This window comes from Mesoplodon densirostris, chromosome 8 (assembly GCF_025265405.1).
Source record: "Mesoplodon densirostris isolate mMesDen1 chromosome 8, mMesDen1 primary haplotype, whole genome shotgun sequence".
Lineage (NCBI taxonomy): Eukaryota > Metazoa > Chordata > Mammalia > Artiodactyla > Ziphiidae > Mesoplodon > Mesoplodon densirostris.
The window spans coordinates 2,080,793-2,103,948 of NC_082668.1; the positions used below are offsets into that span (position 1 = coordinate 2,080,793).

The 23,156-nt window shown below is 51.3% G+C and overlaps 1 protein-coding gene across 4 annotated transcripts in view; it reads left to right on the forward strand.

Annotated features, from left to right (window-relative positions):
* Positions 1-23,156, forward strand: part of HDAC4 (histone deacetylase 4) — a 289,607-nt gene that overhangs the window by 136,917 nt on the left and 129,534 nt on the right. For all 4 annotated transcript variants that reach the window (XM_060106519.1, XM_060106521.1, XM_060106520.1 and 1 more), the window contains exon 3: positions 3,117-3,188. In XM_060106519.1, coding sequence (XP_059962502.1) covers positions 3,117-3,188 — 72 coding nt within the window. The remainder of the gene's footprint in view (positions 1-3,116; positions 3,189-23,156) is intronic.

Here is a 23,156-nt window from a genome sequence, read left to right on the forward strand (position 1 = left end):
GAGTCACGTGGTGAGGGAGACACGGAGGACCCTCATGCTCCCTACTTCTCTTCTGCATGTGTGCTCCTCCGCCAGCTCCCTGAGCCAAATAAAATGCCACTTGAGGACATGAAGTACCACAGTCCCATCCAGCGAGGTTTCCAAAATTAGACTCTCAAGTGGAGAGAGATTAGGGCGGAAACCCGCTCGCAGGGGTGTTTCACGGGCCCAGAGGAAGCCGTGCTTTGATTCCCTTCTCCTTGTTTCCTTGCATTGCTTTCTTGGCTGCTCTTTGCTCCATGGCTACGTGGTCACGTGCTGGTGGGCGCTTACGTCTGGGCTCTAAGCAGCGTTTCCTGGCCCTTGTAGCCCCTGCCCCTTCAAATGCAGTTTCTCTATCCCTGCTCTGTCCTGGGGTTTTGTCCAGCTGCACAGCCTCAGGTTTGTTTTGTGAGCCCTGTGATACGGAATTGGATGTGTAAGGCCCTCGGTGGTATTTGTCACCAGCTCTGGTCCCCGTGACATGGAGCAACAATGCTGCGTCACATCCGTCCCCACGGCTGACTTTCGTGCCTAAAACTGTCGTGTACGTGCTGAGCAGCCCCTGCTGCTCAGGGCCCTGCTACAGGTGTCCGTGGACTTGGTATATCTTCTCTCCATGTTTAGATCTGAATCCTCCAGGGACTCGAGGGGGCCCTGCACGCCTCCGTGTTCTCAGCCTGGGTCTTCGCCCTGTGATGTCAGGGTCCTCACTGCATGCCCAGGGCCACACACCTGGGCCTGCCAGCCTCGAGCATCCAGACCAGCTAGCGGGAGGCTCCAGGGCCGGGACTGGGAGGCCTGGTGTTACCTTCCCTTCTGTGGGCCTCGTCTCCCGGTGTCCGGTCCCTTGGTTCAGGTTTCTGCCCAGTGCCGTTCTATCTACTGCCTTCTGTGAAAAGACCTCTTCCTTTTTGGCTTCTGTGATCCTCCATTCAGAGTGAGGAACGTGGGGTGTGCTGGGGGCGTCAGGGTGATGGGGTGGGGTCTGCAGAGGAGCAGGGCGAGGGACGGGCACGGGCTGCTGGTGGTGCACCCAGCATCACAGGCTCTCGGTACTTGATGCGTCTTCCGCTTCAGCGTGGCTGAAAGTCGCATGTTATTGGGCATCATCGGGCATGTGGCTTTGGAGCAAGTGGACCTGCAGGGCTTGGGGCAGACGCAAGCAGCTCGATCCAAACTCCAGAGAAGGCCTTCACACAAGCCGGGGTGCGGGCCCAGTGCTACTGCTCCGGCCCCGGAAGCTGGAATTTCCTCATTTGCCAGAAGAGGCAGCTGTGCTGGCTTCTGGGTTTCTAAACTGTGTCTGGTTCTAGAACTTTGGCTCAGGTGGAAGCGAAGGGTGGACACTGAGGAGGTGACGCTTTGGGGGGGACACGCCAGGTGTGGTGGGACCAGAGAGAACGCCCTGGGCTTGCTCAGACGCAGCTGCAGGGCCGGCAGGATGGCTCTCTAGCACCCCGCTCCTGACCCTGCCCTCAGAGAATGGCAGCTGGACTAGGATTTTCAAAAGCGAGTTTTGGTGTTTCTGAAAGTATTTACTGTGGGATTAGGATTTTTAAAAACATGTTTAGACTTTTCTGAATCTTTTAGTTTTGAAAATGAAATTTTCATTTCACTTATTCACATTCAGGAAAAAAGGCTTGAAAGTGTTTCTATCACTGTCTTGAGGCCCCTTTCTGAGGGGCAGTGAAGGGGCTCACAGGACATGGCATTAGACCCGCAGGTCAGCATCAGACCATCTCAGGGCGGGTTGTATGCCTGGAGAGAAGCCTTGGTGCAGACGGTCGGCTGAGCGTTCGGTCCTGGTCTGCTTCTGGGCATGAATGTGGCCCCCAGTCCTCGTCCTGCCTCGGGGAGCATGGACTGTCCTAACCCCACATATGCCCAGTGTCTCGTGTGAGAGCCATTTTGCTACCTTCAAGCTGCCAGAATGGGGGAGGGGTGGCTGGCTGTGGAGAGGAGACCCCAGATCCCAGCGTTTGAGTCCCCGCCGTCGGCTCGGGAGTGGCTGGGCACCGCAGGGGAGCAGCTTGTTTTCCCCGAGGGTGTGGGAACGCAGCTCACAGGCCTCCTCGCTTCCTTGGGAGGGTCTGCAGTTCTCAGGAGATGCTTTGGGATCTCCTCGGGGTCATTGTTCTCGTCCTTGGACTTTGAAACTCTCCAAAGATGGACATGGGTCATGGAACACGGCATTCGAAGGCTGCCTGAGATGCTGTCCATTTGGGGCAAAAAGCAAAGTTTTAGTACAGAGTCAGTAGACCTGCTCTTAAGTGTTTTTGTCATGATTTGCAAGTCAGCCCGAGGGGGCCGATGGCTGCTCTGGGAAACCACTGCTTTCTCCGTAGACCACACGTCAGCGTCAGTAATGACGCGCTTGTCCCTGCGGGCGTTCACACCAGTTGTCAGAAGCTAATTTTACACCAAAAGTGTGATTCCCGGAAGTTTTGCCGGAGTTGCTTGTGTGTCTGAGGGAATGTGGTCTAAAGGCAGCCTGTGCCAGGTGGAGGGGGGGTGTGGTTTCGGTGCCATCTTTGCAGTCAGAACACGATCGAAAGGTGGACCTGGAAGAAACGATTCCTTCCATTGTGAGAACCTGGCCCAGTATCTTCCTAAAAGCGTGTTTGTTTGTCTTAGTTTCCTGGACTGTCCCACAAGCGGGCAACACCCACGGCTGCTCTCACCGCCGGAGCCTACAGGGGCTGTGTCTCTGTGGCCCCCGGGCCACGGGTCCATATCTGGGAAGAGGATGAGTAACTCTTCTGTCTTCATCTTACTGCTTGTGGTCTCTGCAGAAACGCTGAGTGGTATCAGGTGGCTGCTGAAAAGAAGTAAAACCACAGCAGCTCGGCCGGACACCCTCAGGCCAGGAATTGGTGTTTGGCATTTTCGAGATGGGGAGGGGTTGGGATGTTCTACAAAGGGTCTTTTATTTTCTGACTCCGCAAATAAAAATGACACCAGTCTCCTTTAAAAGTGAGAAGGACACATGCACTTCCATTGTTTGCAAGGAAGTGCTCCTTGCAGACCAGGAGTGTAAAGTATTTTAATTGAGATGTGAGCAGTTTCTGAAGCCAAATGCTTTCTCTGTCCTCCAGATGGACTTTCTGGCCGAGACCAGCCAGTGGAGCTGCTCAACCCTGCCCGCGTGAACCACATGCCCGGCTCGGGTAAGTCTGCACGCCCAGCGCTGCTGTGCACCAGGCACCACCAAAGGGGTGTTTGGGTCTCCGCTGTCCTGGGGGGCTATGGAGAGAAAGGGGTGGGGTCTCAGGTCCACGGAAGTTGGCTGCTCTTTCCTGGGGTAAAAACAGGCCACTGGTTTTGGAAATGTAGAGGGCTTCGCTTAATGCTTCTTAAGTAAGTGGCACAGACATGCAGGGCCTTTCTGTCTTGAACTCTGATGGGGTGTGTTCTTCCCAAAGGTAAGAACTGCTTGTTTTGGGTCTAACTCCAGGCCCTGAGCTGTACGAGAGTCTGGGGGAGGAGCTCTGAGCTTGAGCGGGGGACACTGCAGGGCAGGTCACACTGGGTCCAGGGCCCCAGGCTCCTCGGGGGAAAGTGAGTCGGTGATGTCTCCTAAGCAGCTTTCCATGTATAACTGATGAAAAAGCATCAGCCGTGGTTAGAAATCTCTCATTCCATATATAATATTCCTAAATGTCATGCCATAGGCAATGTTTTCCAAATCCATACAGCCGTGGGAGCTTTTTCTTTTTCTTTTTGTACAACACTAATCCTCCATCTACTGTCCTCCAGGATTTCAACTCAGAGCCCGGATGCCGTTCTTCATGGGCTCCTTAGCCTTACTGAGACTAGAACGAGCCTCGTGAAGACCTAGGGTGTATGTAAGGGAACCGTTGTCAGCGTTCCACACACGTTCTTAAGCCAGCGTTTTGAGGGCGGCACTGCTGGCCCCTTGCCTTTGCCGTGTCCTGAGGCCTCCGTCTCTGTGGTTTGTGCCCCTCGGCACCTCCTGAACCCCAGCCTTCCTGTCCCCCTCTGCCCTCTCTCTCCGTGGGCAGGACTGGCAGAGACGGGGGGCACATAGATGCCTGCCTCTGCCCCGGCCTCCAGCCGACCCACCCATCGCCTCACCTTCCCTCTTAAAAAGAAGTCAAAGCTTGAGGCAGGGCTGGAAGTGTCGCGGAAGAGATTTCTTCCTTTGCATAGAGAGTCTCCGAAGCCTGCCAAGGATCAGTTTTGGCATCTCCCCAGACGCGAAGCTCGGGTTGTTTGTCTGCGGTGCTCTTAGAAGGTGCCGGCGCTCCTGCAGGGGTGCTCACGCCTCTCCCTCACCCTCCACCCACCCGTGGAGCAGGTTACTTGTTAACCGAGGACGCTGGGGGCAGGGCAGGGGAGAGGGCTTGGAAACAGCAGCCGAAGACGAAGATGCTCTCTTTCTCATTTTGACCCCGGCGAGGGAAACAGTGCTGATTTCCCTTTCTCTTGAGTTCATTTTGCCAGTGCCTTGTGTAGCTTGGGCATTTTCAGACAGTTTCCTGGTGCTTGCCCAGTGTGGGATGGAGGAAGAAGCTTTTCAGTAGCTTGATAGACTGTGAAAAGGTGGTTTCCAAGTGAACCAGAAAGTGGGTGGGCTTCAAGTTGGTTTTCTGACTTGAGAAGCGCACCCTGCTGGTTGAGACTTCGTATGGGACTCCCAGCTCCATGCACAGACAGACCATGGACTGCATGGACCATGGACGGAGGGGACCTGGAATCCTGGTGACCCACTGACCGTGTGACTCTAGGCAAGCCGCCGAGTCTCTCAGTTTTATTTCCTAGATGGGATAATAATGCCGACTCTGCAGGATTCTTACAGAGATCAAGTCTATGTGTCTGCTTTTTAGTAGTTCCTGGAGAAATGTCATCTCTTCATGTCCTGTGGGCGGGTACTGAACACGGCATGGGACGTGGCTGTGACAGTGCCAGTGTTCAGATGCTAGGACAGCCCCTGGGGTCTGTCACACCCCTTCTTTTCTGTTGGGGGAAGCGCCCCACTTGAGAGATGGCATATCGGGGAGGGGGCCCTGGTGAAATTGGAGCCAGTAACCCTGTACCTCCAGATTCCATCGGTCAGAGTCAGAGGATGAGGCTGTGCTTGCTGGTGTCATCGGGGGTCAGTGTTTTCGGGGTGACTCTACCGGGGGGACGCAATGCCCGTGAGCAGCTGGCAGCGGAAGGAGCGGGTGTACGCGGGGCTGCGCGCCCCAAGCCGGATGCGGAGGCTTCGCCGTGAGCTGAGCCTCAGAAGCTGCTGAAGTGAAGTGCGTTCTTAACACTCCATTTTTGGTCATTCCAACCACTGTCAACTACGTTCTACAAAGACATGTGAATCTCAGCATACGTAATAATTTGAAAATGAGTACAACGATTTCTGTAAAGCCACATTTTTATGATATGAGAGTGGAAACATTTTTAGATGTATTTTTATGTCGATCCCAGCTTGCTGTTGCACATTTTCCAACAATTGAGTTTAATCTTAAGTACTCTTTTGACCCTCCGCGGTTGGAAAACAAACTGATATATGCGTATAATTGGCAGGAATCCCTCAGACATTCACCATGGGAGCTCGTTCCTTGGAACGTACAGCTTTTGCTGTGCCTGCAGGAGTGCCCACGCGGCCCTCCCCTCCTGGATCTCTGCTCACTCCTTGTCTGTTCCTGGCCATGAATGGCAGCACGCTCAACCGTCTTTCTGATAATGGTTCTCTTTAAATCCGTTAGTCCTTGTGAAGTCTTACTTCAAATAAAAAAACACTATTCATACCTTCTATTTTTGGGCCGTTTTGACTTGAGACTTGAGGTAATTCCTACAAGAATATCTCTTACTAGAAAAGTTTGTATTGTAGAAGGAACAGGCTAAAATGCTATTTATTTTGGATTCATTCTGATTCCTCCACCTTCACCCTTAACTTTTTATATGCAAACAAGGCTTTCCTTCTTTTTGTGTTTCTTTTTTTCTTGTTTTAAAGTTTTTCGCTGTGAAATAGTTTTATATCATAAAAGAGAGAAAACATCACAACCATTTGCCTACCACTTAGTTGCAACATCTCCTTCATTCCTCTTGTTCTGGGTGCGTATCGTATTTCTTCATTTTTTTTTGGACTAGATGGAGTGTCACAGTTATGGATGAGGGTACACCATTTCACCCTTCCTGGGAGGTTGTCCTTCTCCTTCCTGGGTGGGGACTTGGGGGCGCAGACAGGGTGGCGGGAGCCGTGGAGGGTTCCCTGGAAGCTCAGAGTTCGGCTGGGAGAGATGATGGGGCTTGAGGGCAGAGGAAGAGGTGAGAGGTGGCCCTCTAGGAGAGAGATCACACACCTGCCTGTGGCGGGGGACTTGAAAAACTTCAGTCCTTCATTTCTGAATCACTTTGACTTTTCTGGGAAGTAACGTACTTTTTCCCTGATTATAAAAGCAAGGCATGTTTAGTATAGGAAAGAGACATTGTAGTGAGTGTGTGGGATGCTGGTTCCAGACCTGGAAGTTGAGCTCCCTCGGAGCTGGATGGTGTGGGTGCTCAGCGCCTGGGTGGAGTGAAGCGGCTGGAGGAGAAGCCTCAGTGCCCGGGAGGAAAGGGGAGGGAAGCAGCCCTGAGGGGCAGCAGGAGGCGTGTGGAGGCGCCCACGGTGGTGGCCTGCTGCAGGGCGCCGCGACCTTCCTGCCTGTTCCCCGCCAGAGGCGAGTGGCAGGGCCGCTTCCCCAGGGTCGCCCGGCGTGTCAGTTACGGGGCAGGGACCCATTTCTGCTCTCCAGGGGTGCCGCTGGAGCAAAAGATCCCTTTGGAGAATGCTGGGGACCTCTGGACCAGCGGGGCTTTAAGGATGGGGTGTTGACTAGAGAGGAGCCTCTGCTACGGGCTCCATCGCCCTCATCGTAAACGTGGGTTTCAGTCGGAGTTATCGAGGTTTCCTTTCAAGGCTGTATAACAGGGGTGTAATTTTTAAAAGAAAATTCTGGAAACTTGAAGAAACTACCCCAACTCTAGAGAACTTATCCAAACTAATTTCTAAAAAGTGAGGTTTGGCTCTAGCCTCGGATTCCCAAATCTTACAGAGTATTTGACCACTGCACTGTCAGAGGGGTTATTGAATTGCTTGACCGTCCTCGAATTTTGGAACAGGAGCTACCTGAGGTTAGCTGGTGCCTGAAACTTACCATGCCTCCCAGGCATGTCATGTTGTTCTTGTCGTTTGGTTTGGTTTGGTTTGGTGAGAGAAAATGCGAAGCAAGTGCCAACGTGAGGACACACGTGACCTTGGGGAAAGCTGCAGGAGATGCCCCTTCACTGCCCAGGAAGTGGTTCATCACGGTGACCATAAACCCCCCGTCACAAAACCCTGCTTGTCATACTTGTCACCGGATCCTCCTCTGTGTGCTTTTCAGGCAAAGCTGGGTTTCTGGGGTTGAGATGTAGCACAGGAAAGGGTCGTGGGCCACCTTTGGGGGCCCCTAAGGCTGCCGCCTGCTCCACACCAGGAGGGAGGAGCGGACCTTGGTCTCCTCGTCCTGGGGCCAGGCCCGACTCTGCACATTGCTCTTCCCTGCAGGCCAGGGGCCCATCGCTGGGTGACAGCTCCCCGCTGGCCCGCAGGCCGGCTGCCCTCTGGCTGCAGCAGAGAGCGGGCAGGCGCGCAGTGGGGCACAGAGCACGTGCACGAGCCAAAGAGGTTGCCTGCCTTGCTTTTCCTATGAGCTTGTTTTAATTTGTGGAGGAAAATGAAAATGTAGAGCACAAAGACATAAAGTAAAATCCAACAGTTTGAAAAATTAGAAAAAGATTCCGATAGTTTGTTTGCTTAGTTTAAACAAAGGTTGAGAATTTTTCCACTTCCCTCCTTCAAGTTCACGTGCGGGCCTGGTGAGTAGTAGTGACGTAAAGGCCAGGTTTAGGCGTCTGTAGCCCACGTGACTTCAGAACCTGGGTGTCACCACGGCCCTGGCCGTGGAGGCCCTGCCTTGCTGCGTGCATCTATGAGCTGTTGGGAAACGCCTCAGGGTCGCCTGGGGGAACAGGTAGATTTACAGCCAAGAGTGGTTCTGGACCAGGGGGCGCCGTCCTGCACTGTCCTCCTGTGTCACCGCCTTGTCCACCAGGTGTCATGCCCAGGGATCCACCCCCAGGTTCCCCATCACCACGCAGAATTCCCAAGGCTGCCCTTCCCCAGCCCCCCTTCCCCAGCCCTTCCTGGTCTCCCAGGCTGTTCTCCTGGGAGTCTTCAGAGCCTCCCCGTTTTCTCTCTGGCCACTTGCGTCACTCCCAGCCCCTGCACCTGTCCCCTCTCCCACCAGATCGGTGAGCACCCGTGGGCAGTGCCTCTGGGAACACCGCCGTGCCAGGCAGGGGCAGCATCGCATGTGGTACAAACGCAGGATGTCTTTTCGTCCCATTCCTTCTCCTCCTCACCCCGTTACCGAGAGCTCCACTCCCGCCCTCCCACTTTGGGCTCCGTGTTAGAAGAAGTGAGGGCAGGGTCAGGGCTGGGCCCAGCAGAGCTACTGCAAGGCCTGGGGGCCGGGCAGCAGGATCTGCCTGCCTTCCATTGGCCGTGTGGCCTTGAGCTGGTGGCACTTCCTCGGAGCCTGGGCTGCCTATCTGGCGTCATGTGGCTGCTTGGCCTGGCAGAGGCATCGGGTGCCCGGGAAGCAGGTGGGCATCTGGCACATGGGAGGCCCCGCGATGCTCTCTGTCCCTCTTCTGTTGCACTGCGCTCCGCCTCCCTGGTACCCTGTGGTCTGCCCGCCCACCGCCCCAGCTCTGCTGATCCCTGCAGCATGACTGCCACCCCCAACCAGCCCAGAGGCCTTTGTGATGGCCCCTAGGACTGCTGTTTAAGACGAAGCAAAACCAGCCGGTGTAGAGACGCTTAACAACAAAAATGCTTGGAGTTATGCTGAGAATGAGGACTCACATCTGCCAAGGCTTTTCTTTGAATGTTGTATGTTATCAAGTTAGAAGCCTGCCTGCTTTTTTGCTACATCGAGCTCCCGGACCTACTTAATGTTTAATGCTGACGTATCCATCTTTAATGCTGAGCCTGGCACGTGGGTCTGGCCCACGGAGAGAGGACTCCCGTCACCGCGGATGAGCTGGCAGTCCCCGCCTCTCTGCCGACAGCTCTGCAGGTGCACGTGTGGGTTTGATTTGTGGCCACGAGAACCTCAGCAGTTCACCCAGAGTGGCAGCGCCGGCCCTCGGGACCCAGGGCTGAGGAAGCGCTCCCAGGAACCACCCTCCTGCCTGGGGACTGAGCTCCAGAGAGGAGGGGGACAGAGGCTGTAGCTTCGGAGCTCAGGCCTCGGCGCCGGCCCGCTCCCCGTCAGAGGCCTCTGCCCTCTCGAGTCTGACAAATTCACTTGGCAGTGGAATTTACCAACTAGGAAATGGATTGTCCCCCCGGTGGTTCTTAACGGGACAAAGTTTTGGATCCTGTGCCTCTGGATGGTGTTGCCAGAGGAGAGCAGGCCAAGCCCTCCTCACGTTTCTGCTTCATGTACCGTAAATCCAGCCCCCGTCCCTCATTCGTCCCGCTGTCACTCACTGCCTTTGGCCTTAACAGTCGGTCGCAAGGGCCCCGAGGCTGGGAGCTGTGTGGGTTCCTGCAGCTGCAAGCCCGTCGGGGCACAGAGCTGCACCTGTTACATGGTCTGCATTGTCTGGGCTTCTATGGAGATATCAGCTCCGAATGTGCCAGGAGCCGGAGGGACCGGCTGGGCTCTGTCTCTGTCGCTTTTCTCTTTTCTTCTTCTTCCTTGTGTTTCCCTGTTATGTTCACTCAAATCTCACCAAACCAGGGGGTGCGATTATGGGTTTGGAAACAGCTTTCCCTCCGGACGCCGGGGCCCGGTTCCCTTGCCTGCCCGAGGCCTGCCTTCCACCCTGAGGGCCGTCTGGGCCGTGGGGCCGCCCTTCTTCCTGAGCAGCGGGTTGCTAGCCAGGTGCCGCTGTCTGTCCGCCTGGGCTCTGCCTTCCATGCTGACAGTTTTCCTGGCCTGTCCACTCGTGTTTAGGTCAGAGCACCCAGAGGCTGGGGACCCTCGGCGATTCGGGGGTGCTGGCAGCCGGGGCTGCGTGCCCTGCTCCGGCACGTCTTCCATGGGGCTGGTCAGCCCGCTCACCCCGCTGGGAGGCGCGACCCAGGCCGCCCGCAGCCGGCGAGCAACGCTGTCACTGCAGCACCCTCGCCCTTCCCGGAAGATGAGTCTCCTGCCTTGTGGGGTGCGCAGGGGTCTGGGGACCTCTGTGCTCCCGGCACGGGTCCCTCTCCTGCATCGGGGGTCCTGGTGCTGCCGCTCCTGAGCCTCAGGATGCTTTGATTCGGTTTCTTATATCTGGTGAGGCAGGTGCCCCTTATTCACCCATGTCTTTTCTTGTAGAACTCTGTTCTCTCTCATTTGCCTTTTGTCTGCAGTTGTGTTGGCGATTTATTTAGTGGGCTCTGGAGGAGTGGGGATAAATGATGGTGTTTGGTCTGCCATCTTCCACCAGAAATGCCCCGCCGGTGCCTCTCAGGTGCCCCGTAGCGGGCCGGCTGGCCGAGCCCACCCCTGGCACCCGACCAAGGCCCGCTCTGCCCTGCATGGCGGTGGCCTGGTTCCCCAGCTGTGTTCTTTCCGTATCCTCAGCACTTGAGGGAGGAAAATAAAGGCCTTCCCAACCAGGGTGGAAATTAGATTGTTTGGGTTATTTATGTTTATCACCAGCTGTCGCACCCCATTAAGTTTGTTTTGTGATTGTTGCCATAGACGCGGAGAGTTAGAAGGAGCTTGCTGTGGGGCCTGAAGGAGGGAACAGGAACCATGAGAAGCAAACATTTACCGGTTACGGCGTAGCGGGCCCTCGGAGGCGGGCTGGGAAGTGTCTCGCGTGCTCAGGTGCGCCTGAAGCTGGCCACACGTCCGCACGAGCCCAGTGAGATGAGGTCGACGACTCCCCGTTTCTCCATCTTATAGGAATAAATGTGGTACCAGCAGTGGTGACCCTAAGATCTGTGTTGGTACAGAAAATAGAGCATTAAACCTTAATGTCCTCATGGTGTATTTGAAAGTGCTTTTTAGGTGGAAGATACAGTAGTTTTCCAACTCAGAATTTTGCTCTGTTTGTTCATTGGAAGCATCACTGATGCCAGGAAGGTCTGGATGCATGAGCGCATCATGTGCGGGCAAAGCACTTTTTATCTTTTCGTCTCTTTATTACCAGGTTTTGTGTTCTGTACTTCAGGGCTACGCGGGGTGAATGAGATATATCCAGAGTCTGGGAACCCCTTAAATGTGTCTAAAAGTGCTTAACTGTGTCTCCGCAGGGTCAGGAAGACAACTCTTGTTAACTCTTGTCCATGGCTGTTATTGTTGCTGGGAAAGTGGTCACACTTAACATGCTGTATCATTCAGCCCTGCCAACAGCCTGCCCCCTAGGAGGGTAAAGTGTGGTCGTTTAAGGAGAAACCTCACAGCAACTCGTACCGTCCAGCAGCCGTTAGACCCAAGCCCTGGCCCTCTGTGTCCCTGGCAGGCTGGCTCCCAAGCGCCATTGTGGGGCTGGGGTCTGACCAGGTGTTCTCGGGCAGTGGTGCCTGGTCGGAACAGACAGGGAGAAGCAGAGGGCGTCTTGCTGGTTGAGTCAGGAGCCCGAGGGGAGGGGGCCGGTACTCCTTTCGGTCCCACCGGTGCCCACTGAGCACACTATGTACGGTCAGCCTGGGAATCCCGCTGAGGGGTGGGGAGGCTGCGGTGTCCAGCTGCTGGCCGTGTCCGTCTTTCCCTGAGCGAGCCTGCCCTCCACCCCCCGCCTGTGTTTCTAGTGGGACAGGGTACATGCAGACCTGGTGTCGTCAGAGCCGGGGACACTCTGTCAGTCTGGTCCAGCTTCGTCTGTTTCAGTCATCTTTCAAAGAACCAATTTCTGCCTCTGGTGATACTCGTGTACATTTATTTTCTCCTCCTTTCATTCCTGTTCTTATTTCCATTCTCCTTTTTTGGTGGAGGGGTTTATGTGGATATTCTTGTACTAAATTCTTACGTTGAACATTTAGCACATTAATTTTTAGCCTTTCCTCCTCTTGCTGTAAGCATTTAATGTTCTATAGTTCTCTCTGGAGACAAATGGAAATGCTTTGGTAACTTCTATTTGTAGTATTCAAGTTCTAGTTTATAGTAGTTAATTTGTAGCCTCTTGAAAATTTGTTTGATGATTCTTTTTTCTTTGAAAAAACGAGATATTTAGAAGTGTTTTTCATCTGGAAGTACAGACTTTTTCAAGTAATCTTTTTGTTATTGGTTTCTAATATACTGTATTATGGTTAGAGATTACTAAGCCTTTGAATTTTTTGAGACTTGCTTTATGGCCCGTGTTGATGACTCTTCAATATGTGCTTTAGAAGAGTTGTATTCTCTAGTTGTCAGATGCAGGATTCTAAATATGCTCATTAAATCCAACTTGGTGGCAGTAGATGATGTGGAACGCTAGACGATGCTAGAAGGTGATCCATGCTGTGGGGAAGAAGAAGCAATTAAGGACAGCTGAGCTCTTGTGGAGATGGGTTTCTGCAGTTTTAAATGAAGTGGCCAGGGAAGGCCTCCCTGTCAAGGCAGGCGTTGGGCTCACCCACTCACTCACCCACTGACTCTTCCGTAGGGATCAGCCCTTCTAGGTGCCCATCGCCTCCCTTGGCACTTGGGATACACGTGTTTATGAATAAAGCAAAGATCCCTGTGTTTGTGGAGCTCAGTTCAGAGTGGAGGGAGCACAAGACGACCAGTGAAGACAGTGCGTTGGCGTGGACACAGTGGGCGGGCTGCAACTGCTCCGAGTCTAGAGCTGTTCAGAAGTAAGCGGGATTCACTGAGGTGGCAGGTGAGCTGGGAGGGATGCAGAGGAGTGGACAGTAACTCCAGTGGACAGAGCAGGGCTCCTGGCCTTCCCCAATCAATAGAAATTGACTGGAGGCCAGACGAAAAATTCAGGCCAGGCTTTATTGGGGCCCCTGCTGCAGCAGGTGGGGAGAGAAAACAAGTAAGTTTCCCTTGCTTGCTCCCTGCAGGGAGGGGCGTGAGCTAGTTCCTTATATGGGGTCGGGTGGGAGGCGTGGCTTAGGTGGTCTGCCCACCCCTTTCGTGGTGGTGTGTGCAGGGGGCCTGCCCAGTAACCTGGCTTTTGCTCCTGGCTGTTCAGAAGTGAGAGTTGGGTTTTTTGGCCTTTTGTATCTTTTTGTCCGTAATTTGCCCCAAGTGCACAGGCATGCCGTTATTTTTAGTCCCATATAGTTTCTTTGTATTTTGTGGCTCAAGGAGAGGTGTGTCCAGGTGCCAGCACTGCAGCAAAGGGTCCCAGGTCCCACAGGGTTTCGTCTTTGAGCGTCTGGATGGCGGAGTTGCTGTAAATTGAGGTGGGGAACACGAAGCTGCCCGTGGGTGAAGGTGAGGGCTGGTGTGGGACATGGGCGTGTTGAAAAGGGACTGTGAGCCCCAGCGCGGGAGGGGACTGGGGCTGGGGCTGAGCCTCTTTGAGAATCTTGAGTCGTTGGCGTCGAGACAGTGTGGAAATGAAGTCTCCCGAGGGCGTGGATCTCCCTGCACTCTCTATGCCCTGGGCGTTGCTTATAATGTTGCCCTACGGGCCACGATCTCTTAGAGGTACCAGTGCTTTTGTCCCCACGTCACGCTTGCTGGGTGGAGTTCTCCCAACCAGGAGCTCCTGCTGCGGGGAGAGGTGAGTGAGGGTCCACGTTGTGGGACAGGCCACCCCCGCCTTCCGTAGCAGAGCTTGGGTCCCCGCAGTGGCTCGCTGGTGCTGTCGGTAGTCGTGGCGGTAGTGATGGTAACGGGGAGCTTGCCTGGCGCTGCTGGCCCTCCATCCGTGACCGGCGGTAGTAGCTGCAGAGGCTAAGTCACTTTCCCAGCCTCCCTGCACGTACATTAAGGGCCTGACTTTTTGACGAGCATCCCGGGTATTCCTTCTACACACTGCAGTCTGAACCTGACCTCCTTCCTGCCCCCCAGGACCCACAGCGCCCTGAAAGGCTGCTGCATTCCTCGTTGGGCATATTGGTTCCCAGAAAGCCCCGGGGGGGATGCTCACCTTCCGAAACGCGGCCCAGCTCAGGCCGCCCTCTGCTGCCCTCTCTCCTCCTTCTACCAAGTGGAAGAAACACCTTCTATTTTTAAATATTTCAGCTGTTGCTATTAAGTAATATTGGTTCCTACTGCAACCCAGCTGTTAGGTGAACTACATAACCAAATGTTTGGAGGTTGCTAAGAAGGAAATTCTGAAATGCTTTCTTCTTTGTATTATGTAAACTTGACCTTACGAAACTGAAATGGCAAGGACGATTGCGAAGGAGATCTGTGGCCTTCCTAGACCACTGGAACTATTTTTAATTTTCAGATAATGGGTTTTTAGCCATGGGGTTTAGGGTAAGCAAAATGGCTTTCAGAGAGTAACTTGTGAGTTATGCTGGGGCGAGCACAGCCCAGGCCCAAGGTGTGGGCAGGCTGTGGAGGTGTGCAGGGGCTGCAGCGGTGTGACCGGATTGAATCCAGGTGTGCAGTTACTGCCTGAGCGACCTGGGCAAGGTGCTGAGAACTCTCCAGCCTGGGTCCCCCATCTGTGTATCCTGTCACCACTGGGGCCCCAGCGTGGGGTCATGGGAGCCAAAGGAGATAATGCCAGGGGGTGCACTTTTAATAGGTGCTCAATGATGAGACATTGGGTATTCTGCTATTGTTTCTATTTTATTGCCTTTGCGTTGTAATTGTATAATCTTAGAGTTCTCAGTAACACCCGTTTATAAAATTACACAGCAGAGTCTCAGATGGATTGCTCCATCCAGCGCTTTTTCCAGGGGTCACGTTTGTCTTTGGTGGCTGCCTTTGTACGTGAGAACTTATAGCGCGTCTCCCCGATTTTTGCACCGGGCAGGCCTGCTTCTATTTACAGTTTCCCGGAAGCACATTTGTGCGCTTCTCGAAAGCCAAGTTCCCAACTGCACGCCAGGTTTTTATTTACAGCTCTTGCTCAATTGGAGCTTGCAAATATTTCCCAAAGACAGTTTCTCTTCTTGGGGGATACAGAACAAATTAGAAACAGTCCAAGGATTTTCCAGAGAGCTTTAAGGAGAAGTTCTGAAATAGGGAGTGGGGGGGATCTAACACTTGGCTTCATCTGAAATCACAGAGCACAGGAGTGCAGATGGCCTGCCCCGTTGTGCGTACCAGATTCTGTGAAAAGAACATCACGGGCTTCAGGAAAGCCAGGAAAATTGCAGCGACATGATGGATGTGTTCCTGAACCAGAATTACGGGTCCTCTTAGAACCACCCGGGAGAGGAGGGGTCGTTGGGGCCCTGGAGGGCTGCACGTGTAGAGCCACGTTTACATCTAAGTCACTTTATTTTCTGTAGACTCAGGTTTGGCACGCTTTCTGCATTGTCGATACAGTGTCTTTATTCCTCTGGAGAAAAAGCCATTTAAGGGACCTGTTAAGAAAAGCTCTGTCTTTTCCAAGCTCATAACAACTTCAGTAGTTTCCGCTTGTCATTTAATAGGACCTTTGGAAAAACACGCGCCAGAAGAGAATCAAACCAAGTTGGTGGGCAGCATAGAGGCGGCTCTCCACCAGTGAAGTTTGGCTAAAAATAAGGTTTTTGAGTTTATCGTACATTTCAAGCAGTCCTAACGGTGTATGGAAATGGCTGTTGTTCAGTTCGAAGTATTCCCGTGTCCTGCTCTCAGCTCACACTGAAATGCAGCTGGAAGTCAGCCTGCTTGAAGGATGCTTGGGACCCGCTCAGTGCTAGCTTTGCAACGCCCTGTGAATCTATACTTACTTTTTCACTTCGTAATGTTAATGAGAAAAATCTGTTTTTTAAAAAAACGACTCATTCTTTGCCATCTTTTATCAGTTGAAAGTTGAGATATTTTATTCCATGCAGTTACCCCAAAAAATGGATGTCAATAGATGAAACAAAACATTGATTACTTGTTAAAGCTGTATACGAGGGTGTTCGTGATAGCCCTCTCTGATTTTGTGTGTCTTTGAAGATTTTCATAACGAAAGGGTTGTTTTCGTTTTGTTTGTGAAGCTTCCTTCAACTGTCATCCCCGTGTTTTTGCCCCAAAGAAGCACAGGCAAACTTTGTCCATGGTGGCTTTTAGCAATTCCATGGATTTCCTGTTTCCTGACTCAGTAATTCCTTTAATTTTTTAAATCTTTATTATCTTCTTCCTCTTTTTTCTTGAACAACATATAGCTTCATTTTTGAGTTCTTTTTCTAACTTTTTGAGTCCAATACTTAATTTATTTGTTTCAGTTCCTTTTTTAAAAAATTACTTAAGTGCACAAGACTATGAATTAATTCTCTAAGCTCACTGTAAGCAGTTTCTGAAATTTTCAAGAGGTGATGTGCTCATTATCTTTATAAAGTTTCTTTACTTTCATTTTGGATTTGGAGTATTCAGGAGAAAGGTGTTCTGTTTTCCTATAGTTGGACTTTTGTTTTTCTTCTGGTTTTATTCATTTCTGATTCTGTTGCAGTGTGCTCAGGGATTGTGGCCTGTATGTTGGGTATTTGTGTATGTATTTGGAAACTTTCTGTGTTTATGTGGCATTGATTTTCGTAAATGTTTTGTGGGGGGTCTGAAAAAGAAAGCATAAATTCTTTCATTGTGCAGCATTCGAAGTGTAGCTTAGCTGAAGTGTTCATCGTATTTTTCAAATCCTCGCATGACACCGTTGTCAAGTGTACCACAGCAAGTTCAAGTCAACGGCTAATTCTGTGTTTCTGTCCCTTTCTTCTTATTTTTCTGCATTCTCTATGTTGTCTTTTATTAGAAAGCACACATCTCCAGGACACTCTTCTCTAAGGTAAATTGCGTACCTTATACATGTGAAATGGACCTTATCTTGTGTAGCATTTGCTTTAGATTTGATATTTGTGATACTGATATTTTGACCTCAGATTTCTTTCAGTTACTGTTTGCCCGTTGTGTTCTGGATGCTTTTTCTATAGACAGTAATTGTTCAGTTTTGTTTTTTACCTCATCTGATCACCTTTGTGTGAATAGATCCCATTTAAATTTGGTGGCACAACAGATATATTTAGTTCTAAGATTTTCATCCAGTTTTTATGTTCTGTTTTCTGTATTCAGTGCTTCTGGTTTGGGGCTTCTTGTTTGTGGGCTTTCTGGCCTTTTCTTTGGTTTAGTGTCAGTAGTTGTGTTGTCCTTTTGGTCATTTGGGAGGCTGTATCCTCTTTCCACATCTTACTGCGGGACCGTTTATAAGCCCATATATTTAGCTATATGGCTGTTTCTTGATATGGCAGCGTTTGGCAGCGTTTGTGAATCCCTCATGAGAGATCAGATAATTAGCAAACTGCAGTATCTCTGGCCTCTTTTCTCTTGCTCGCTTTCTGATTTTGTTAGTTACAGTGTTATTTTTAGTTCAGGTGATTCTCTTTATAGCATATAATCATATGCTTACTACCTATCATTTACTGATTTATTAACCTTAAAATGGTATTGGTTGACCACTAAGAAGGGTGAGAAAATGAATACATTAAGTTTCTTCTCCCACATCTTGGTTTGTTTTATGACTTTCCTTTTAAAATGTAAGGAATTTTAAGTTAAACCTAAGGTTTCTAACAATCGGGTCTAAAGAGCCCATCATTTTGGTCCTCACTGAGGGGAGGGCAGGACCCCTTGCTCTTCGGAGTGATGCTGTCGGCTGCTGGGAACCCTCCACCTGCCAGTACTGGGCTGGTCTCAGCCTCCAGGGCCACACAGGTGTGTTCCCGTCCCCGCTCTGAAGCCAGTGACCTTGGCTGAGGATGTGCCTGGTCTCTGCCATGGCCTCGGGGTTGTCTGGTGGTTGCCCCCAAGTCCTCAAGGTGGCCAAGGGGTTCCATTTTTATGAGGAGCGCTTTCAATGAACCCCTCACGGGGATGACATGCCAGGGCTAGGGGAAAATGGCTTGAAATGGAACACGTGTTTAAACAAGTCTTTTGCTGCTTACTTCTCTTCTGCCAAGCCAGGGATGGTGACATTTAGAAATTGCTGAGGATATAGGTGCCCGGACAGACCTTGCTTCACGTGCAGGCTCTGCCCCTGCTGAGGAGGCCCATCAAATTTAAGAACCAGACTAAGAGAGCCTTCACCTTCAGAAGGCTTGATTATCGGTGGGCGGGGGGCGCAGCACGTGTGGGCGTCAGAGCACCTCGACCAGGGCAGCCTGGCAGTGCCCTGTCCAGGCGCCTGTGACGCGTAGGTGTAAGTGCTCAGCAAATGCCATGTCATCAGTACTGTTTATTCTCAGGGCAATGTGAGTAAAGTCTAATCACTTAGAGCCAACGTGTTTTGGAAACTTTTCCCTTTTTTCTTTTCTCCTCTAGGAAAGTAAATGAGAACATTCCATTTTTGTTCTTGAACGGAATTTTCAATATAAATATTACATATATATGTATATGTGTGTGTGTGTGTGTGTATACATACATATATATATATATATATATATATATATATATATATATATATATATATAAACATATATGTGTATTTCTATATTCAGTGATGTGGGAAGTGCTCACATGACCGCTAAGGTAAAACTGTGCATAATGTGGTCCTAACTGAAATGCATAAACTATACAGAATATAAGCAGAAGTATATGTAAATACTTAAGAGTTTATATATTTGACCGTTTGAACAATTAGGATTATATATTTAAAATAAATTTGGGTGCATGCTGTGGAAAGATCATAATTTTAATGAGTAGAGTCAAGGGTATAAATATTTATTTAGGGATTTTCATGCACATCCCCAAATTGCCTTCCAGAGACGCTGTTCCACTCTTATTTATTCACGGTGACTTCTGATGAACTAAGATTTAGGGACTCTTTGACCGCCATTGCTGAGCTGGGGCAGCTGCAGTGTGGCCCCTCGGTGAGAGCGCTGTAGGAGGACGCTGGTCCGGTCAGCCGGCCGGCCAGTCGAGGCTCTCTTTCTGCTTTGGTTGGCCAGGCTGGTCTGGGGCTCTTGTCTTGTCCTGGCTCTTTGGAGGAGAAATAGATGGTCTCCAGGACCCAGTGGCTGCAGCTGCAGCAGGGGGCTTGCCTGAGGGGGACCTTTTTCCGGAGAGTCGGGCCCCTGGGTGGGGTTGATCCAGTAGCCAGCTTCAGAGGGCAGGCAGGGGGTGGCCGGCTCCTCATTCTCACCTTGTGCTTTCTCGCATGGTTGCTCTTGGCTGGTACCGTCGACTTGGATTTTCCGGTAGCATGTGTTCTATGTAAACTCCCCCCTGGCTGAGTCCGCAGCGTCTCGGCCAGGTGAGCGGCATCTGTCTGTGATGCAGTGGCCATGGGCCCCTCACCCGCCCGGCCCCAGCTTGGCAGGACGTCCTTGTACGGCTTGGGGGGCTGGTGAGCAGGGCCAGGCCCTCCCTCGCCCCGGTCACCCCCCAGGCTCACGGCCGCCTCCCTCTTCCTGGCACCGCTCCGGGCTCTGGGGGGCCACAGGGAGCCACGTAAATGCTCCTGCCTTCTCGGGGGCGGGTGAGCACGTGAAGGCTTGCGGGGCACCTTTGTTTCGGTTGGCTGCTCTGTCTTCACGTTCGGGGCTGGCCCACAGCTCACGGTGAGTCTCCCACAAGCCAGCAGGGCTGATGGACTGGCTGCCTCCCTGCCCAGGTGATGGGCAGGGGCCTGGCCGTTTCCCAGTGTCCCAGAAGCCAGGACCTGCTGTCCTTTGTCTTGGCCTCTAATCCTTTTACCCGGACAGCACCCTCTCAACTCCTTCCTGCGGGTCCCTGCCTGGCCCCCGCGCCAACCCTCGGTGAATCAGCTTGGCGTGCCCCGTTTTAGGCCGGCACCCAGCTCCTGCCCTCAGCGGGGAGCTTCTCTGGGGGGTGATGAGCGACAGTCCCCGTGTGTGGCGGGCGGGCTGTGGTGGCCAGAGGCTGACTGTACCCTGACCTTCCCCAGCCTCAGAAGTCCCTGGTCAGCCAGGTCCCTTCCCAGCTTCAAGAACTCTATGGCCGTGGTCTCCTTGAGGGATGCGGCTTGGGGGAAAGATTGATGTCTTTTTGCTGTCCCTGGGGTGGAAGTTTCGGAGGGAGGGGGTGGGTTGGGTGCCGTCAGGCTGTGTCCTTCACAACATGCAGCTCTTTGAATGTCGAGAATGAACCCCAGCCTCAGCTGAGCCAGGAGGTGGTGAGTGTAGAGACTCTTTAAATTTGTACTTTCACAGTTTAAGTTGAAGATTAATTGGACTCCACATAACAGTCCAGAAAGTTTAAACATCCCAGTTCACAATCACTTTTATCCATTTCTTTTTGAACACACTTGTTGCTGGGCTTCAAAGTTAAAACATCCATGAAACAATGAAAAGCTGTCTCCCCACATCCTCACTGGTCCCTGGAGGAACTTTCCGAAGTCTTTACGAGCACTTTTCATCTGTAAAGGAGATGTTGTTTAAAAGGACCCTAGACTCTGTGCAACGATTTGATGAAATACTGTGCTGAGGGGAATGGACCGCTTTTTATCTTCACCCAGAATCCGGTGCCACAGAGAACGTACCTGCTCCCCACGAGGCCAGTCGGCGATGCTCGCTGTCACCACCTTCTGTCTGCTTGTTTGCGGGGGGGGGGGGGGGGGTGTTCCTTTGCTCGTATTTGAAAGAAAAGTCCTCAAAGATGTTTTAAGATGCCAAATTCTGGGGAATGTGTCAGGGGCCGAGGAGCGTCCCACAGCTCAATAAACGCCAAGGGGGAGAAGTCCCTGCCTGGATTTAAAGCTGTTTTTGTAGCTTTAGCTGCTGAGTGACGGGGGTTAGAGACCCAGCCCTTCCTTCAGACGGAGCCATAGGACTGGAGGCTTCCAGGAGCTGGCCGCGGGCCCGTCATCCAAGTTCAGCAAATGCAGACAGCGATAGCCTTGCAGTTTCTTTCACGTGAAGACTCAGTGCTCTTGGTTTCCTTCTTCATCCTCACTACACACCCACTCGGGGTGATTGTCGGGGCCCCTGGATGGTCCCCGGGGGCTGTCACTCTTAGAAAAGGGACTTTGAGCCCTCTGGGAGAAGCAGCAAGGCTGGGCCCTCGGGGAGGACAGAGCTTTCCTTAATTATTTCCAGCTTCCGGGAAGCTGGATTTTGTGCTCCTTAGTGATTTTGTATTGTGAGGGCACCGATTCCGTGTTTATACCATTAAAAAAAAAAGTGGAAGAAACAATATATTTCCTTCTGTCAAGAATTTCCACTTAAAATTAGTTTTGAATAGGTCAATCGAAAGTGGAATTTTAATGAATTATTTTGGGAGCAAGTGGTTTTAGGGGATTAAAGCTAGAGGGTTTCATCATGCAATCGTGTTTCCAATTCCTAATTATGTAGCAGTTACGATTTCTTCATCTCCTCCTTTTAAGAAATGTATACATAGATCTTAACAGCCAATGCCTGCCCCTTTTCTTGAGGATGCATTTAAGTCTTTTATAAAGGAGGTTTGGTACTTGTGGAATGTGATTTAAAGGGTCTGTGATGGGGTTAGTGCAACATAAGGCATTAAAGGAATGTGCCCTGTCTTGTGCCTCCTTCCAAGGCTCCATGAACAAGGGTTGGTTTCCACTGGGGAGGTTCCAGCCCCTTGGCCCAGCCTCCTTCCAGCTAGGAATCCTGGTGACCATTGTGTAAATGGGCCTGCTGAACGCCCTGTATTCCTAAGAAGTCAGGGCGGTAGAATTGCGGACTGTCGTTCAGTCCTTTATAATCACACGTGGTGAAAAGTGGAGAGAGATGTTGTCTTGGGCTGGTTTCCACTGGACTTACCTCCCCCAAGGGGGCACCCCCATTGCCAACCACACACACGCGGCCCTTTTCCTTGCAGGCCCAGCAATGAGTGCCGGGATGTGTAGTCGGCCATTCGCCACTAGCAGAAACCTGTTTTCAGTTTTGTGTTTGTCACTGACTTGCTTTCATTTATTTATTTATTTAGGAATGCAGTTGAGTTTTTTTTTTTTAAACGTACTTTCTTTTAGAAGCTACTTTGCCATATATGTCTGCTTTCTTAAACAGCATCTTGTTTAGTTTTACTTTTTCTGAGATTTTTTAAAGTGGCATCATACTGATACAGTCTTCTGCGGCTTGCTTTTTTTTAAAAAAAATTCAGTATTGTTTCCAAGACTCATTACATCATTTCTTTTTTAGCTGTAACTCATTCATTTTCACGGCTAATACACTTACACACTCTTACTGTCCCGCAGCTGATCTGTTGATGGCTCTTTGGGCTGTTTCCAGTTAGTAGTGCTGTAATGACAATTCTTGCACTATTCTCTTTGTACACACAGGCAGGAAGTTTTCAAGCGTGGGTATACCTGGGAGTGGGTCATAGAACCAAGTTTCAGCATTAGAAGAGAAAGCTGATGAATTTCCAGGAAGTCCATCCTCATCCTTAAGCTTTCTGACACTTGATACGTCTAGAATGGGTGGATGTCAGTCTCCCATTTCATGGTGGTCTGATGGCCTCTCCTGCATTACTAATGTGGTCCTGCATTTTTTTTTTTTTTTTTTGTGGTACACGGGCCTCTCACTGTTGTGGCCTCTCCCGTTGCGGAGCACAGGCTCCGGACGCGCAGGCCCAGCGGCCATGGCTCACGGGCCCAGCTGCTCCGCGGCATGTGGGATCCTCCCGGACCGGGTCACGAACCCATGTCCCCTGCATCGGCAGGCGGACTCTCAACCACTGTGCCACCAGGGAAGCCCCTGGTCCTGCATTTTAACCTATTTTTTTCGGCCACTAAGAGCCCTTCTGTGAAAAGCCTATTTGTACTTTTTGCCATTTTTCTTTGATCTTTCTTGTACTGACCTGTAGGAGTTACGTGTATGTTACAGAGCCAGGTCCTTTGTCAGGTACTTCGTCAGTTATATACAGTGTGGACCGCCTTCGTCAGGGCTCAGGCTTTCACTTTTAAACAGTGTCTAATGAGCAGAAATTCTTTTTTTTTTTTTTCAAATCTTATTATTTTTTTATACAGCAGGTTCTTATTAGTTATCTATTTTATACATATTAGTGTATATATGTCAATCCCAATCTCCCAATTCATACCACCACCACCACCCCGCCCCCGATTTCCCCCTTTGGTGTCCATCCATTTGT